This window comes from Lolium rigidum, chromosome 1 (genome assembly GCF_022539505.1).
Source record: "Lolium rigidum isolate FL_2022 chromosome 1, APGP_CSIRO_Lrig_0.1, whole genome shotgun sequence".
Lineage (NCBI taxonomy): Eukaryota > Viridiplantae > Streptophyta > Magnoliopsida > Poales > Poaceae > Lolium > Lolium rigidum.
This window is the reverse complement of record NC_061508.1, coordinates 161,744,050-161,763,766: the sequence shown is the minus strand read 5'-3', so window position 1 is coordinate 161,763,766 and position 19,717 is coordinate 161,744,050. Positions and strand designations below refer to the sequence as shown.

At 42.0% G+C, this 19,717-nt stretch overlaps 2 protein-coding genes across 2 annotated transcripts; one reads left to right on the top strand and one right to left on the bottom strand.

The window, feature by feature from the left end:
• The first annotated feature begins 209 nt into the window (after nucleotides 1–209).
• LOC124683931 (NADP-dependent glyceraldehyde-3-phosphate dehydrogenase) lies at nucleotides 210–4,541 on the top strand. The gene is made up of 9 exons (XM_047218350.1): nucleotides 210–476; nucleotides 1,418–1,611; nucleotides 1,715–1,843; nucleotides 2,515–2,634; nucleotides 2,757–2,893; nucleotides 2,970–3,125; nucleotides 3,554–3,932; nucleotides 4,030–4,146; nucleotides 4,261–4,541. Exons 1-9 carry the CDS (start codon nucleotides 332–334, stop codon nucleotides 4,372–4,374), a joined length of 1,491 nt encoding a protein of 496 aa, XP_047074306.1. The 5' UTR covers nucleotides 210–331; the 3' UTR covers nucleotides 4,375–4,541.
• An 879-nt stretch (nucleotides 4,542–5,420) lies between these two features.
• On the bottom strand, nucleotides 5,421–10,927 carry LOC124683920 (omega-6 fatty acid desaturase, chloroplastic-like). The gene is made up of 10 exons (XM_047218339.1): nucleotides 10,829–10,927; nucleotides 10,652–10,703; nucleotides 9,877–10,109; nucleotides 9,650–9,793; nucleotides 9,385–9,536; nucleotides 9,101–9,223; nucleotides 8,807–8,984; nucleotides 7,717–7,835; nucleotides 5,971–6,085; nucleotides 5,421–5,877 (listed from the first exon to the last, which is right to left on the bottom strand). Exons 1-10 carry the CDS (start codon nucleotides 10,880–10,882, stop codon nucleotides 5,716–5,718), a joined length of 1,332 nt encoding a protein of 443 aa, XP_047074295.1. The 5' UTR covers nucleotides 10,883–10,927; the 3' UTR covers nucleotides 5,421–5,715.
• Nucleotides 10,928–19,717: the final 8,790 nt, after the last annotated feature.

Below are 19,717 nucleotides of genomic sequence, written 5' to 3'. Positions count from 1 at the left end.
TTTGTTTTCAAAGAAACAGCAAGAAAACCTCGTCGCTTTCCGTCCTCTTCCTCCATCCTCCTCCCGGCCTCGGTAGGGTCCCTTTCCTTCCCCCTCGCAGACGATCACCACGCGTGGCTCTCCTCCTCTCCTCCTCCGCTCTACTTAACCCCGCCCCGCCACCGCTCCACCACTCGCGCACCCATCAGCACCAACCACTCCTCCCTCCCGATTGAGCCCCTCACCGCCACTAGCACACATCGCTAGCTAAGCTAGCCAGCCAGCCACTGTGCCTTCCGCTCACCACCGCCACACACACCGCGCACGCCCACTTGCTTCTCCTCCGACTCCGATGGCGGGGACGGGGGTGTTCGCGGAAGTCCTGGACGGGGAGGTCTACAAGTACTACGCCGACGGGGAGTGGCGCGCCTCCGCCTCCGGCAAGACCGTCGCCATCGTCAACCCCACCACCCGCCAGACGCAGTACAGGGTGCAAGGTCTGCTGCACTTGCTCCTCAGTCTTGTTTATCTTTTTTGCCGGCGACAAGAACCTAGCCTAGCATGCGCTGGCTCTCCGAGGCTCGGGGAGCTGCTTGAATGGTCGATGTGGACTTGTCTCTCGTTAGTAAATTCCTTCGATACTTAGAGCAATTCCAATAGTATAGCCAACTGCTGGCTATAACAAGATGCCATATCATTTGTAGTCCTCTTATAGCTAACATGTATAATAGTTGGCTATAAAAATAAAGCACTTGACTAACATATAGCGCACTTTCAGCTCTCATGAAAGTCTTCAGTAATAGCGTCTGAAGAGCATTGCTATGCATAGTAGCCCACCTCCCTTCTCTCTCCTCTTCTCTTTCCTCCAACTCATCTAAAATATATTATTTAATGTCTTATAGTCAGCTGACTGGACTCTATTGTACTTGCTCTTACGAAGCAGACATAAGTTTCATCAGCGCAACTAATACTGCGCGCGCACGCGCTCACCTTTAATTCGACGAAATTGACCGGCACCGCTTCCTGATAGAGCCCTGTGCTCCAATGGTCTCCCTTTCGGTGCTTTTTCACCGGTCCTCCCAATTAAATGAATTTAATTTAATATAGTATAAGAATTTTCCAGTTTGAGAAGAAGCGTGCTTGGGGTCATCGGAGTGTCCTTCCTTGCATTGGCGACTAGCCACTGCTATTTTGAGTGCCAGTGTGAATTTCAGAGGAAATCAACTTTTTGTCTGTCAACTGAACTGGCCTAATTTGTTTCCCAATGCTGACGAGGTTCCAAAAATTGTAGTATCAGTTTGAATACAGGATTGAAAATCGCAGGGATCGTTAGGATCAGTTAACTTAGTAGAAACACAGAATCTCATATGAGCCATATGCCAATGCACATTCCGATGATTTCACTGCTGAAAATTTGGGTATTGCTGCATTTGTTCAGCATGCACACAGGAAGAGGTGAACAAGGTGATGGAGGCGGCGAAGGTGGCGCAGAAGGCGTGGGCACGGACTCCGCTCTGGAAGCGTGCGGAGCTTCTCCACAAGGCTGCCGCCATCCTCAAGGAGCACAAGACCCCCATCGCCGAGTGCCTTGTCAAGGAGATCGCCAAGCCGGCCAAAGATGCTGTCTCTGAGGTCACTAGCATTTGCAGTCCCCTGTAGCTCTCTTGATTAATGTTATTATTAGTATTATTATTCTGAGGCTAAGAGCCAACAAATGCTTTGTTTGGTGAGGCAGGTGGTGCGGTCTGGGGATTTGGTGTCATACACAGCAGAGGAGGGTGTCAGGATACTGGGGGAGGGCAAGCTCCTAGTTTCGGATAGCTTCCCTGGCAATGAGCGGAACAAGTACTGTTTGAGCTCCAAGGTATGTCTATGTTTCAGTTCAGTTAGCTGCCATGCACCTTTCTTGTATCTATTATGCCTTATTTGACACAATAATGGTAAGGAATGAAACGAGCAAAAATACTGGTTGACTGTTCTCTGTTTGCCTATTTCTCGACAACTGATGAACTTTTATTTCCTGATAGAAAGAATATTTTGACCAAATCTGGGGGTATCTATGTTAATCATGTTTTAATGTATCTGTCAATAATGTTGGTGAAATCTGGATCCATGTTAGCAAATACACAGTTTATTCCACAGAACAAAGGTATATTCCAGAACGCAGGACAACTTCTGAATTCTGATGTCATCGACACACTTCTGTTGGAGTATTCAGCTTGACTTTGGCCTCTCCGTGTGGTCCTTCCCATCCTATTTTTACCTCTATGGTTGTTGACCCGTCTGTGTTAAATAACTTAGGATGCTAAGGTTAAAAGTTGATACACCTGCTCGTAAGGGGAACATTTAGCCTGGATATCTGATAAATAATGCAAGACGTGTGCTCTAATCCCAGGAATTTTGATGTGTTTCTGTATATAACTAAATTCTCCCATAATCCTAAGGTTCTCCCTGTATTTTATTAAAATTTGCCTACATTAGTGTTCCATTGATACTATTTTCTTCTGTAGCTCATGTCATCTTATTCATATAAAGGTACCCCTTGGAGTAGTTTTGGCAATCCCACCATTTAACTATCCAGTCAACTTAGCGGTTTCTAAGATTGGCCCAGCACTAATTGCTGGAAATGCTCTCGTGCTCAAGCCTCCAACCCAGGTAACTGATGTCAAATTTAGCCTAGAAAACAGATATTTAAAGTTTTGTTCCTAAGTTGAAAGCGGGTGCATATTCATTAAAGAAATGCTTATCTGAATTCTGGAATGCTACTGTGCAATCAGGGTGCGGTGGCAGCCCTTCATATGGTGCACTGCTTTCACCTGGCCGGTTTCCCAAAAGGCCTGATTGGTTGTGTCACTGGGAAAGGTTCTGAAATAGGCGATTTTCTTACAATGCATCCTGGAGTCAACTGCATAAGGTAACAATGAGCTTCTTCTATTTCTAATATCTGTATTTTCCAAGAGAACAAAACAATTACCTTCTTTGCTTCCTAGTTTTACGGGAGGTGATACTGGTATAGCCATTTCAAAGAAGGCTGGGATGGTACCACTTCAGATGGAGCTTGGAGGAAAAGATGCTTGCATTGTGCTAGAGGATGCAGACCTCGATCTGGTTGCAGCCAACATAGTAAAAGGAGGTTTCTCATACAGGTACTGAAATAAGACAATCGGTTGTGTGGTATTTTGTAGGGCCAAACCACATCTTTCTTGCCATCTGATTTCATCTATTAGACATTTAGAACTGAATTTGTGCCCCCCACCACCTAACATTTCTTAGAAGAGTGCAAGCAAGCACTGGAATTGAATAAAAGCTGTATATTACATCTTAGCTAACAGAACATATGTCATCGAAGTTGTGCCGTGTATAACAGATAGTGGTGTCACATGCTTTTCCTTAGCTCACATACTCCCATACTTATCTCATAATTCATATTGTGGATAAAGCATGAATGTTGTGTCTTTTCCTTTCCGTTTCCTTTTGTACTTTCTTTCTTTCTATTCTATCTTACTGCTTTGCACCCACCGTGCTACTGCTTGAAGTTACACTCACATGTGCCATGAACTTGTGATTAACACAGTGGCCAGAGGTGCACTGCTGTCAAAGTGGTGCTGATCATGGAAGCTGTGGCCGATGCCGTGGTAGAAAAGGTCAATGCCAAGCTAGGAAAGCTGACAGTTGGCACACCTGAGGATAACTCTGATATCACCCCAGTTGTAACAGAATCCTCAGCCAATTTCATCGAAGGCTTGGTAATAGATGCAAAGGAGAAAGGGGCAACTTTTTGCCAAGAGTACAAGAGAGAAGGTAACCTTATCTGGCCGTTGCTGTTGGATCATGTCCGGCCTGACATGAGGATTGCTTGGGAGGAGCCTTTCGGCCCAGTCTTGCCTGTGATCAGGATCAACTCGGTTGAGGAAGGCATCCACCATTGTAACGCCAGCAACTTTGGCCTCCAGGTTTCTTTCTCTTTGCATTTAAAAAAAGAATTGTTGTTCTGTCAGCATATACCCTAGAAAGTCTGAAACTGTTATGAATCTTGGATGCCCATTTCAGGGGTGTGTGTTCACAAGAGACATCAACAAGGCAATCATGATCAGTGATGCAATGGAGAGTGGAACTGTGCAGATCAACTCTGCCCCGGCTCGAGGACCTGACCACTTCCCCTTCCAGGTACTGTCGAGCTACCATGTCTACGGCTCCACGTAGCCGTGGATTACTTTGTTTCAAGAAGTTTATTTTCTTCTTCCAGTTGCTATATAACCTGAACTTCTATCTGGATTGCAGGGTCTAAAGGACAGTGGAATAGGATCCCAGGGGATAACTAATAGCATAAATATGATGACCAAGGTGAAGAGCACCGTCATAAACCTGCCATCTCCATCATACACGATGGGCTGAGGGTTCATGTACAGTAATCAGATGTTCTGTAACCACACGAGTACAATGTAGAGAATTCAAATGTTCTGTAACCATGTGAGATCTGGCGACCTGTATTTTTTTATGATTCGGCATGTACCTTGGCTGTTCCACAGTAAATAATAAATCACAATGAGAGCAATCACAAATCTCGTTTGCCTCTATAATTCTACCTGCTTTCGCCTTAAATCCTCTACTACAACTGCCTGACCATGCAAGTGTTAATCCTCTTAATCTGAGGCTATCTTTCTTTATTGTATCTGCCAAAACCTGATACAATAAGTTTGAGTATTTAGAAAGGGGCTTGCATTAGTTTTGATCTTTTTTGAACATTCCAGTCTGTTTCACATCATCTCCATTATCTTTATGGCCCTTTTGTGTTTTTTTCTCTAAGATTTTCTTGCACATGACCGAAATGACCCAACTGCAACGACATCTCCGTGACCCTTCATATGAAAACCAAATGGCACATGCTATGCCTTCTCAAGCTGCAAAGATGAGTCCCATTTTCTCCGGCCCAAGCAGATTCGACCATTGCTAACCTGAGCAGCATAAACTTTTGGCATATGTATGAACATTTCAAACCTCTTTTATTTTGCGAGGTGCACAGAAGACGACATTTTTACAAGGCGAGTGACTTGCTATCCATGTTGAATAAATGATGGAATCATACAATGAATGGTGGAACCATCAGCATAGTGTGCCGTGCAAAGAAGAAGGCCAGAGATAGAAACAGAACTTCATGTTCGATGTGAGGAAACAAACAAGACAAGATAAAGGCATAAAACTTCTTCTCATTTATTTAACTTGTAGTATATTGCTGTTTTTTGATGTAACGAATGTATTCCAGTCCGTTTAATAATGTATGAGGAATGTGTATGAATGAGAAACGTGAAGTAAATATGTGTTGTGATGTTTTTGTGTTCTTTCTGCTTGCATGTGCTTATGTAGTTGTGAGTTTTCTGCCAGTATGAGGCTAAGAAGAAAAAAAAAGGGAAATGACAGCCCAGGAAGAGATATGCATGCGATTTCAACAAAGAGACTGTCTAGGATGACAAGGTCCTAGACGGTTTTCTATAAAAGCTGTATGCAATAAGGATTATCCCTGATGACTAACAACAAAACCCATATATGCAAACAGAACTATCGCAGACGGTTCTAGATCCGTCAAGAGAAATCACAGACTATGGAGAAGAGAGATCAAGAAAAGCCGTATGCGATGGGTTTTCCGAGCCATCTGTGGTGAGCGTTTCTCTGGTGTGTATAGTTGTCATTGTTCTCTATGTTGATAATACTCTTAACTAGTCAACAGTAGCAATTGCATTAAGCATGATCAGGCATGAACTTCTTAAGGAATCTGATTGGTTGAGATTCCTCGGGTATGACCTCATCGAAAGAAACATAATATCTCTCTTTGTCGTAAACATGGCATGCAGTCAATATTGTCTTCATCAACCGCCAATTCCAGTCGGCATCATTCATATACTGCAGGTAGAAGGCATCCAGGGACCATAAATGAAGCTATGCTGTCAAGAACTAGAGAAATGCACAAAGCTAGAAGAAGAAATATCAAATCACCTTGCCCCAGTTCTTTTTAATGGAGTCGTGGGCAGCACGAAGGTTATAACTTGGAATTCTCGGAGAAATATGGTGTGGGACATGTACATTTATGTCATGGCAAAGGATCTCTATCCTGCAAAAATAATAATATGTTAGTCAGAAAAAATCCAGTTACAGAAGGAACATATTTCCACGACAATTTGGTGAGACATGATCACATGAAGATGATTCATTTACTCCGGTTGTCCTAAATAGGCACTTGCATTAAGTACTCACAGTCCATGCATCATTTGTCACAGACATTCACAAAACATTGTACAGTCCATCATGCACTCGAGTGAAGTGAAGCATGGATTTCGAGTCGAACGACTAGTCTACGAGTCACAATTGAAAGGTCAACTCAACTTCTCGACTCAACTCATTTGATAAGTCAAGTGTCTCATTCAGCTAGTCTCGACTAGTCAAGGTTTTTGAGTCTAGCGACTTGAAAAACAACCCCACCAGTTGTGTTTGTTCAATTTCGTTGTTGAACTATTTGCTGCCTTGTTCTTGGCTTCTTGCTATATACTACTCCCTCCGTTCCTTTCTGTAATGCCTATTGTTTTTTCGCAATTGTTTCAGAATATAAGAGGAAAGCTGTGTTTTTTTGCAAATAACCCCTTCCACCGATTTGTTTCCGTCCAGAAAATCTGGAAAGAATCTGTTCACGTTGACAAAATCTGGTATGCAATCACGTAGAGAAAATCTGGACGTGAGATTAGGAAGGAGTAGATCACGCACACGCGTCTGTTAAGGAAATAGCAAATACAGATCACGTGAGATTAGGAAGGAGTAGGCCGCGCGTAGGGAGCAGATCACGTCTCCGATCTGTTTCCAGTTTCCTTTTTTTTCTCTCAAATAGCGCTGGGGGTTTTGTGTCAATAAATTTGCTTGCGCTAATTTCCGTGCCAAAAAACAATAGGCACTATAGAAAGGAACGGAGGGGGTATAATATTTGACTATTGGGCTGGAATGCTGGAGTAGTGGTGTTGAACTGCATTCTTTCCTAGGCAACTCTGATTGATTTCAATCTTTTGTAGGCTGCTAAACTGCATTCTTTCCTATGCAAATTTGATTACATGTTTACATATTAGTATGCAATTCTTTCCTATGCTGGAGCAGTGGTGTTGAACTGCATTCTTTCCTATGCAAATTTGATTACATGTTTACATATTAGTATTAGACATGAGTCTTGACTAGTCCACATGAGTCCATGAGTCTTGACTAGTCAAGACTAGTCTATGAGTTGCTGCCCTAAAAAGACTCGTTGACTTGAAATCCATGAAATGGTATTATGATATTCCTAAGGTTAGGGATGACTGGGATCAGAACTCTTAAGTTCTGTATTAAGCTGTTAAAATAAAACATTTTCTTAATTTGCAGTCAAATCTATAGTTGGATGGCCCGTAATACTTTCATAAGTCACATTTTGCCCAAAATGAAATTTTTGATTTGAAATCCAGAAACATAGCAGCATAAATGCAGGTGAAGTTTCTTAATTTTATAAGTTAAGTCATTTTACAAGTTAAGTCATTTTACGAATAAATAAACGGTGTCCTATTATTTACAAGTTAAGTCATTTTTTTATCATGTCGTACTAATTCCATGTGCGATAAAAATCATCATGGAGATCATTTGCTGTAAGTTTATTTAGCATATATGATCATAACAGGAGTTGTAATATGCATCGAAACAAAACTGAAAGCAAAGATAAATAATCAGTACCATCGAGGATAGCTACAATGAACTGTGCCATTTAATTGCGCCTGTGCAGCATTCCACTCTTCTGATGATTTGAATGGTATATGAGGAGCAGTGTGATGTACCATCGTAAAGGTGCTCATCTGAAGCAAATGGTTAAATTTACAGTGTTAACTTCCAGTATTCAAATTCATAAGAAATACAGTAAGTTGATAGCTTAGACCACATATTATTATCTGTTTTTGTATGTTATTACTTGCTACTCCCTCTGATCCTAAAAAAATGTCAGATGTACGATTTTACAAAAACATCCTGAATCTTCTTGTCTTATGAACCCGCACTCCACTGTCTGCTGCTGCACGCATGTGCTTTCTGCTGCCAAGCTGCGGAGCCACGAACGGGTCGCATGCATGTGTAGCCAACATAATTGTTTAATTTAGAAGGGGTTAATTACAAAACCTAATTAGACTATGGTTTCAGACAATTTTTCAGGATCGGAGGGTGTAGGTCTTATATATCAAATCTGGTCAGTTTTAACAGTGTCTTTGAGGCTTCTAGCCAATTTAACCAATGCTAGTCCAATTATAGTGTAGCTGTTGTTCTTGTTGAAGGCACTGCCCTCATTTCCCCGTCAGCTTGAGCTTTTGGGTGAACTGATTCGGCGCATGCAGTTCTACATGGTATCAAAGCCAAGAGGTCTTGATACCTGACCCGACTGGCACAATATAAAATAAAATAAACTTGTCTATTTGAAGAAGACTACTAGCTTGTAATTCCTAGTTCCTACCAAGATCACTGCGCAGATTGCAAAACTACAGATACTTACTCTTAATAATGGAATAAAGGAAATCCTATGGCTCCTAGACTGCAAAAGCTATTCCATAGGATATTTAAATTTTCTTCTAGACATTTAGCAAACTCTTAGGTAGAAATCTGCACAATTAGGCGGCCTTCTAGATAATTTTGGGGACTCCATGGATCAGCAATTTACTATATTCAAGTGTTTGTTATTCAACTACCATGAGTTTTAATTCTTTAAACAGCTTAACAGAATAAATAAACTTGTATAGTTTACATCTGTGGTAAGTCATAGTAACAAAAATCAGCAATGTACCCAAAAGTGATAAACCATCCATGGCATGAACCAGAACTTGAACCATCCAGCTATCCCTGTTTGGAGAATGATTAGGGGCCATCCAATTGCCATGAATGCAAACACACAAGCCAAACTAATCTTCACCCTAGGGAGTTCATTTGATCTGAATTTTTTTAAATCGAAGTGCCACATCAACCTGAAAAGTTAACAGACAACAGAGATGTTATTGCCTGGAGGGAAGTAATGAGAAGAACTCAACGAAACAGATGACCATCAGAACATGTGACTTGACAGATGTTGGAAAAGATATACCAGTGAGCAATAGACATCCACGGCCTGATAGGACCGTAACCAAATATAATTGCCTTCCTTAGGAAAGAAGACGATTCGATTTCCTTTTGCCAAACAGGTTGCCATGCAGTATCTTCTACTAACCTGGAGTTATGCAAAAGGTAAAAGTTTGAATGATCAAAGCAGAAAGTCGTTGGAAATGTTTCAAGTTACAATATGGCTTTAACACATAAGTATGGAGATGAACGTCAATAACATCATTTGGGCTATAATGGAGATGATTATACAGGGAGGTGCGTACATACATATTTGTCTTGGCGTGATGTCTGTCATGCTTAAATCTCCAAGGTTCATAAGGGTAAATTAATGGCAAGAAAGCTAGAGTTCCAACGATATCCTCCACTAGCTTATTCCTCGAAAAAGATTTGTGCGCACAATCATGGCCTATAACAAAAAACTTCACAAAAACATTGATTAAATAGTGGGCAGACCACAGAGACAAAAGTAAGCAAGCATGCAACACATGTGCATGCATATCGACAGGCAGGTTTAGAGGGGGAGAGAGGTTACCCCAGTCACTGCTGTACCAGCCCATGCCCAAGCCAGGGGAAGTAGATACCATGGAGCTTTTGAAATCAAGAAAAGACCGAAAGCATATGAAGTAACTGATATTAAAACCGATCCCCAGGCTTTTACATCGTTGATTTCAAATACCTAGGAGTGAAGTTTTACATCAGAACATTATTATAGGAACATCCGCAGCATAGCTTGTATTGACATTTTCATAGTTTTGGTACCTCTTTGGGCAAAGTATCCATGACATCTTTAAGAGTAACATTGTCTGGTAGCTGTTCTCCAATTTGTTTGAACCCATACTCTTCAGACATTTGCTTCCTTTTCCCCTCGTCATCAAGCAGTGGTGGAGTAACAGGTAGTACTGCTGCTTGCAACTTTCCTCTTTGTTTCAATGGTAAAAATTGGTGGTGACTTCTCCCGTTGTGTAAAAAATCTCTTTTCACAATAAGTGAACCTAGCGAAACATGAGAACCATACAAACAATAAAACAATGCTGCCAAATAATGATGAAAATTGGAAAGTTCAATATACGCGATGAGCTGAGCCGGGAATTTCTCAATCATCTCCTTCATATCACAATCTAATTAGGGTCGTGCTACAGCATGGACCCGTGCCATAGGCTTAGCGCAGCGCTGGCTTAGCGGACGAACCAAACGACCCCTTGTTCTTCCCTGTGCTGGGCCTCCTCGCACCGGAGTCGCCTCCTCCCTACTACCCCGACCACCGCTCATCGCGCCCAAATCGTTGGCACGAGAGCAGTCCGTGCCCTAAGCCTAAGGAAGATTACTTTGATATAATTAATCACTTGTAATGCTCCATCTAATCCTGAACAGCTCTATTCTGCATTATACCATATCAATGACAACGACAACATAGAGCCGTTTATCTTGCATCTTACACCACACAAAAGCCCTAAATTCCCAAGAACGTATGCTACACACAGCGAAGCACGACATTACTAATTTACTATAAAGTGCTAGGGCAGCGGGATGGTACCTGACAGTGCTCCCGCTGCTGCTCTCCGAGGCGAGAGGCCCTTGACCAGTGCCTGGGCATCAACAAAACGCAGATAAGTGCTTCGCAGACATTATCACGAACAGGTGGCCAGCACATAAACAAGACATACAGAATAATTCTTGAACAAGATTACATCATAGGGTTCTTAGTTCTTACCCGCCGCGAGGAGAGGAGCTGCAGGGGCGCGGAGAGGGCGCTCGCCGTCGCCATCCGCTCCCGTCGCGGCGGGCGAGACGGAGTGCGCGCGCGCAGGGAGAGCGGGGGGACTGGCGAGAGTGTGGAGACGGTTTGGATGGAGGGCGTACGCTGCGTTGGGGTGGGTGGTTGTGAGGAGCTTGCCTGCCTGGCGGAGGCGAGGCGGGCGCCCGCCGTAGACCGCTGCGGTGGGGTCGATTTGCGGTGGATGGAAGTGGCTCGCTGACTGCCAACTTTACAAATCTACAAATCCTAGATATACACTCGCCTTTTAAAAATTTATACTGTAACTTTTGGTATATGTACTCAAAATACGGATTCAATTCTGCTTCCGGGTGCATATATGCTACCTATTAGCCCATATATTTTATTTCTAAATCTAAATTTTATGTTAAAATTATAATCAAAATAACAAACTGCTTGAATCTGTATTTTTCGGTGAGATCTTTTAAACAAGTCCAAAATTGATAAATTTAAAAACCTGCATTTCGAAACATAATAAAATATTATGTTTTTTTATGAATGTACTTTATGGTTTGAACTCAAAGTTAATTGCCAATTATGTTTACAGCTCTAACGAATCAAATTTGAAACGCGGTGAAACAAATTGTTTTACTCCGTAACAAATATTTTTGCCGGCTTCCATAATTTTTTTCAAAGTTTCACTATGTTTCAAATGTCGATTTTTAAATATATTCAATATTGGTATTAGTTTGAAGCTCTCTTTGACAGGAACCCAAATATTTCAATTGGTTTTCAAATTGAACTTATGATTTAAAATCTAGAAAAATTTCAAGTTGGTTCTGAAGTGAGAGGAGAGAGAGAGAGAATCTGACACAAAAAAAAGCGAAGAGAGAGAGGGTGGGACATGCACGCTATAACGCGGTATTCACGTCACATGGGCGGATTTACCATGCGGGCACCTTGGACACGTGCCTAGGCACGGCTCACCGGTACTCCTTGGACATGTTCCTGGTTTTGTAATGGGTATACCCCTTCCTAGTTTTTGTTTTGTAGGGTTTGTTTGGTCCTAAGGACAAGTGGAGGAATGAGGTAGTAATAGGAAATTATCCTACACGATTTCCCTATTTATCCATTTGGTTCAATGAAGTTGCAAAGGAAAAACGTAGGAAAGTTCTCTTTGATCATAGTTTTGAAGGAAAAACACACAAATGACCTCCTTTTCAAATTCATACGCATGAAAAATGAGATCGAGGTGCCTAGTGTCATGATAACATCCTAATTGTACTTGCTAACATATTTGACTTTGATTTGACAATGTTTATTAGGAATTCCGTATTTTTTCTACTCAAGTGAGCCAAACAACCAAGTTTACAGAATTACTATGTATTCCAAAACTTTGTTCTGTACCTCCATTCCAATCCTTTTCTATTTCTGTAATTTTAAAATCCCGCAAACCACCTACAATTTGTGTGTTTGAAACAGCTTACCTGGGTTTCTGTAACAGGCCGGTAGCTACTTTTATGGTCTAGGTGATTAGAGGTTAGAGCTAGCTGGAATTTTATCTATCTCAATTCTTCTTATGCTTTGTCTTTGGCATGTGGGGCTGGCAACAAGAGCATTGTTCCATTATCGTTTGATAGTCGAACCCAGAGGTTTAATCGGTATGGAAATAAGAAATGATACCAAGGAAGTCACAAGAAGGGAAACGAAACCTTCCATATATGACTTGTTCCTCGAACCTCCAGCAACCCTAGTCCCGCAACCTCCCGCACCCACGTGGTGGCGTCGCGCCACGCCGGGCGGCCGCCTCCTCCCCTTCCTCGACCCTCCCTCCTCGACCTCCCCTCCCGCCATCGCCGCCCTGGGCGTCATTGGGCAAAGATCTATTGGAGTGGCGGTGGTTACCTCGACGATGACTCGACGTGGGGACACGATCTCGTGCTGGAGGCAGCGCCCGCACTTGGCTGATGTCGACGTGGTGTCGTGGTTGGCGGCGGCCGGAGGAACTCGACGGCCGGTGGTGGATGGCAGTGGGCGGCGGCGTCCAGGCCCAGATCTAGGCCCAGATAGGCTTAGTCGGGCCGCGAGCTACTTGTTGTTTCGCCCTCGACGATCGCTTGCATAGGTTCTTTCGGCCAATGCTCGCGATACGAGGACGCTAGGGGCAGCTGTCCCTGGCATGGTGGTGGTGGCCTCCTTCTCCGCCGGAGGTGGTCGGCCGGGTAGTCTCACCGACGAGTTTGTGGTGATGTGGCAGCCGCTGAAAACCGCGCCTTGATACGTCTCCAACGTATCTATAATTTCTTATGTTCCATACTAGTTTTATGACAATACCTACATGTTTTATTCACACTTTATAATGTTTTTATGCATTTTCTGGGACTAACTTATTAACAAGATGCCACAGTGCCAATTCCTGTTTTCTGCTGTTTTTGATTTCAGAAAAGGTGTTTTACAAATATTCTCGGAATTGGACGAAACAAAAGCCCACGGCCCTATTTTACACGGAGTGTTCCAGAAGACCGAAGAGGAGTCGAGGAAGGCCAGCAGGGGGCCCTCCCCATATGGCGGCGCGGGGGGCCCACTGCCGCGCCGAGACGTGGGGAGGGAGCCCCTGGCTCCCCCGACGCTGCCCCTTCGCCTATTTATTGCTTCGTCCCCGAAAACCCTAGTACCGAGAGCCAAAATACCAGAACAGTTCCAGAGACGCTGCCGCCGTCAACCCTAACTCGGGGGGTTCAGAAGATCTCCTCCGGCACCTCGCCGGGAGAGGGGAATCATCACCGGAGGGCTCTACATCACCATGCCCGCCTCCGGACTGATGCGTGAGTAGTTCATCCTTGGACTACGGGTCCATAGCAGTAGCTAGATGGTTGTCTTCTCCTATTGTGCCATCATGTTTAGATCTTGTGAGCTGCCTATCATGATCAAGATCATCTATTTGTAATGCTACATGTTGTGTTTGTTGGGATCCGATGAATATGGAATACTATGTCAAGTTGATTATTAATCTATCATATATGTGTTGTTTATGATCTTGCATGCTCTCCGTTGCTAGTAGAGGCTCTGGCCAAGTTGATACTTGTAACTCCAAGAGGGGGTATTTATGCTAGATAGTGGATTCATGTCTCCATTGAATGCGGGAGTGACAACAACCCCTAAGGTTGTGGATGTCTTGTTGCCACTAGGGATAAAACATCAATGCTTTGTCTAAGGATATTTGTATTGTTTACATTACGCACGGTACTTAATGCAATTGCCCGTTGCTTGCAACTTAATACTGGAAGGGGTGCGGATGCTAACCCGAAGGTGGACTTTTTAGGCATAGATGCATGTTGGATGGCGGTCTATGTTCTTTGTCGTAATGCCCTAAGTAAATCTCATAGTAGTCATCATGATATGTATGTGCATTGTTATGCCCTCTCTATTTGTCAATTGCCCAACTCGTAATTTGTTTACCCAACATGTTATTTATCTTATTGGAGAGACACCACTAGTGAACTGTGGACCCCGGTCCATTCTTTTACATCCGAAATACAACCTACTGCAATCATTGTTCTCTTTTGTTTTCTGCAAGCAAACATCATTTTCCACACCATACGTTTAATCCTTTGTTTTCAGCAAGCCGGTGAGATTGACAACCTCACTTGTTAAGTTGGGGCAAAGTAGTTTGATTGTGTTGTGCGGGTTCCACGTTGGCACCGGAATCCCTGGCGTTGCGCCGCACTACACTCCTTCACCAACAACCTTCACGTGATCTTCATCTCCTACTGGTTCGATAACCTTGGTTTCTTACTGAGGGAAAACTCGCTGATGTACTCATCATACCTTCTTCTTGGGGTTCCCAACGGACGTGTGCTTTACCGTCACAAGCAGCTACTTTTCTGGCGCCGTTGCCGGGGAGATCAAGACACGCTGCAAGGGGAGTCTCTCACACCCAATCTCTTTACTTTGTTTATTGTCTTGCTTTATTTTATTTTATGTCTTGTTTGCTTTCTTTATATCAAAAACACAAAAAAATTAGTTACTTGTTTTACTTTATTTAATTCGGTTTTGCTTTATTTATTTTCATTATTGCTAAAATGAGTACTCCTGAGAACACTAAGTTGTGTGACTTCACTAGCACAAATAATAATGATTTCATATGCACTCCTATTGCTCCACACGCTTCTACGACAGAATTTTATGAAATTAAACCTGCTTTACTAAATCTTGTTATGAGAGAGCAATTTTTACGGTGTTAGTACTGATGATGATGCTGCCCATCTTAATAATTTTGTTGAACTTTGTGAAATGCAAAAGTATAAGGATATAGATGGGGATATTATAAAACTGAAATTGTTTCCTTTCTCCTTGAGAGGAAGAGCTAAAGATTGGTTGCTATCTTTGCCTAAAAATAGTATTAGTTCATGGACTAAATGTAAAGATGCTTTCATTGGAAAATATTATCCTCCTGCTAAAATTATATCTTTGAGAAGTAGCATTATGAATTTTAAGCAATTGGATAATGAACATGTTGCCCAAGCATGGGAGAGAATGAAATCTTTGGTAAAGAATTGCCCTACCCATGGACTAACTACTTGGATGATCATCCAAACCTTTTATGCGGGATTAAATTTTTCTTGGAGGAACCTATTGGATTCAGATGCTTGGAGGTACTTTTATGTCCATCACTTTGGGTGCTGCAACAAAGCTTCTTGATGATATGATGATCAACTACTCTCGAATGGCACACTTGAAAGGACTCCTCAAGGTAAGAAGGTAAATTATGTTGAAGAAACCTCTTCCTTGAGTGATAAGATTGATGTTATTATGTCTATGCTTGTTAATGGTAAATCTCATGTTGATCCTAATAATGTTCCTTTAGCTTCATTGGTTGCTCAAGAAGAGCATGTTGATGTGAACTTCATTAAAAATAATAATTTCAACAATGCTTATAGGAATAATTTTGGTAACAACAACTATAGGCCATATCCTTCTAATAGTGGTAGTGGTTATGGTAATTCTTATGGTATCTGTTTTGCCTAGTGAGGAAAAGATGCTGGAAATTGAAAGAACTACTAAGAGCTATATGCAATCACAATATGAGTGATAAAGCGTGAAGCACACGTCCATTGGGAACCCCAAGAGGAAGGTGTGATGCGTACAACAGCAAGTTTTCCCTCAGTAAGAAACCATGGTTATCGAACCAGTAGGAGATGAAGGCCACGTGAAGGTTGTTGGCGGATGAGTGTAGTGCGGCGCAACACCAGGGATTCCGGCGCCAACGTGGAACCTCCACAACACAACCAAAATACTTTGCCCCAACTTAACAGTGAGGTTGTCAATCTCACCGGCTTGCTGTAAACAAAGGATTAAACGTATGGTGTGGAGAATGATGTTTGCTTGTAGAAAACAACAGAGAACAGAGATTGCAGTTGATTGTATTTCAGATGTAAAAGAATGGACCAGGGTCCACAGTTCACTAGTGGTGTCTCTCCCATAAGATAAATAGCATGTTGGGTGAACAAATTACAGTTGGGCAATTGACAAATAAAGAGGGCATATACATATCATGATGATTACTATGATATTTAATCAGGGAATTACGACAAAGTACATAGACCGCTATCCAGCATGCATCTATACCTAAAAAGTCCACCTTCGGGTTAGCATCCGCACCCCTTCCAGTATTAAGTTGCAAACAACAGACAATTGCATTAAGTATGGTGCGTAATGTAATCAACACAAATATCCTTAGACAAAGCATTGATGTTTTATCCCTAGTGGCAACAAGCACATCCACAACCTTAGAACTTTCTATCACTCGCCCAGATTCAATGGAGGCATGAACCCACTATCGAGCATAAATACTCTCTCTTGGAGTCACAAGTATCAACTTGGCCAGAGCCTCTACTAGCAACGGAGAGCATGCAAGAACATAAACAACACATATATGATAGATTGATAATCAACTTGACATAGTATTCAATATTCATCGGATCCCAACAAACACAACATGTAGCATTACAAATAGATGATCTTGATCATGATAGGCAGCTCACAACATGTAGGGCCCCTCCTTGGCCGCGCCGCCTTGTGGTGTCGCCACCTCGTGGCCCCACTCCGTATCTCCTTCGGTCTTCTGGAAACTCCGTGGAAAAATAAGACCCTGGACGTTAATTTCGTCCAATTCCGAGAATATTTTCTATGTAGGATTTCTGAAACCAAAAACAGCACAAAACAGGAAATGACGCTTCGGCATCTCGTTAATAGGTTAGTGCCGGAAAATGCATATAAATGATGTAAAGTGTATATAAAACATATGAGTATTGTCATAAAACTAGCATGTAACATAAGAAATTATGGATACGTTTGAGACGTATCAAGCATTCCCAAGCTTAGTTCCTACTCGCCCTCGAGTAGGTAAACGATAACAAGGATAATTTCTGAAGTGACATGCTGCTATTATAATCTTGATCAATACTATTGTAAAGCATATAAAGTGAATGAAGTGATTCGAAGCAATGGTAAAGACAATAATTAAACAACTGAATCATATAGCAAAGATTTTTCATGAATAGTACTTCAAGACAAGCATCAATAAGACTTGCATAGGAGTTAACTCATAAAGCAATAAATTCTTAGTAGAAAGTTTTGAAGCAACACAAAGGAAGATATAAGTTTCAGCGGTTGCTTTCAACTTCAACATGTATATCTCATGGATAATTGTCAACACAAAGTAATATGATGGATGCAAATAAGCAAGTATGTAGGAATCAATGCACACAGTTGACACAAGTGTTTCCTTCTAAGATAGAAAGAAGTAGGTAAACTGACTCAACATAAAGTAAAAGAATGACCCTTCGCAGAGGGAAGCATGGATTACTATTTTTGTGCTAGAGCTTTTTATTTTGAAAACATAGAAACAATTTTGTCAACGGTAGTAATAATTCATATGTGTTATGCATAAGACATCCTATAAGTTGCAAGCCTCATGCATAGAATACCAATAGTGCTCGCACCTTGTCCTAATTAGCTTGGATTTACATGGATTATCATTGCATAACATATGTTTCAACCAAGTGTCACAAAGGGGTACCTCTATACCGCCTTGTACAAAGGTCCAAGGAGATAGATCGCATTTGATTTCTCGTTTTTGATAGATCTCAACTAAGGACATCCATACCGGGACAACATAGAAAACAGATAATGGACTCCTCTTTAATGCATAAGCATTCAACAACAGATAATATTCTCATAAGAGATTGAGGATTTAGTGTCCAAACTGAAACTTCCACCATGATTCATGGCTTTAGTTAGCGGCCCAATGTTCTTCTCTAACAATATGCATACTCAAACCATTTGATCATGATAAATCGCCCTTACTTCAGACATGACGAACATGCATAGCAACTCACATGACATTCAACAAAGGTGTAATAGTTGATGGCGTCCCCAGAAACATGGTTACCGCTCAACAAGTAACTTAGAAGAAATAAGATACATAAGCTACATATTCTTTACCACAATAGTTTTTAAGCTATTTTCCCATGAGCTATGTATTGCAAAGACAAGGAATGAAATTTTAAAGGTAGCACTCAAGTAATTTACTTTGGAATGGCAGAGAAATACCACATAGTAGGTAGGTATGGTGGACACAAATGGCATAGGTTTTGGCTCAAGGATTTGGATGCACGAGAAGTATTCCCTCTCAGTACAAGGTTTTGGCTAGCAAGGTTGTTTGAAGCAAACATAAGTATGAACTGTTGGAGATATGCCCAAGAGGCAATAATAAAAGTGGTTATTATATATCTTTATGTTTATGATAAATGTTTATATATACCATGCTATAATTGTATTAACCGAAACATTGATACATGTGTGATATGTAAACAACAAAGAGTCCCTAGTATGCCTCTTAACTAGCTTGTTGATTAATTGATGATTAGTTTCATAATCATGAACATTGGATGTTATTAATAACAAGGTTATATCATTATATGAATGATACGTCCAATTTGCATCACTATTTTATATCATAATTTGCTGTTATTCATTGATATATTTCATATTGGGACACAATACTTATGTTATTTCATCTATTTTGCATGTTTCATGATTATTTGGAGATCGAGCACCGGAGCCAGGATTCGGCTGGAAAAAGCACCGTCAGGATGCAATATTTCGGAAGATCAACTGTGGAAGGAAGTTTTACCAAAAATCCTATTTTTCCAGATGACGGAGGAAGCCAGAAGGGGGAGCCAGCTGGACCCAGGGTGGGCCCACACCATAGGGTGGCGCGGCCCATGGCACGGCCGCGCCACCATGTGGTGTGGAGCCCCCTTGGCCTCTTTCGCCTCCTTTTCTTCGCGAAACCCTTCGTCCCGAAGACCTAAGCCACGAGAGGAATCCTCACGAAGGGTTACGGCCGCTCTGCGGGGCGGAGAACACCGGAGAGAAAAGAGCTCTCCGGCGGGCAGGAATCCGCCGGGGAAATTCCCTCCCGGAGGGGGAAATCGACGCCATCGTCACCGCCATCGAGCTGGACATCATCTCCATCACCATCACCATCATCTTCATCATCATCACCGCCATCTCCACCGCTGCACCTCGTCACCGCTGTAGCAATTTGGGTTTGATCTTGATTGTTTGATAGGGGAAACTCTCTCGGTACTGATTTCTACTTGTTATTGATGCTATTGAGTGAAACCATTGAACCAAGGTTTATGTTCAGATTGTTATTCATCATCATATCACCTTTGATCATGTTCCATATGATGTCTCGTGAGTAGTTCGTTTAGTTCTTGAGGACATGGGTGAAGTCTAAATGTTAGTAGTGAACTATGGTTGAGTAATATTCAATGTTATGATATTTAAGTTGTGGTGTTATTCTTCTAGTGGTGT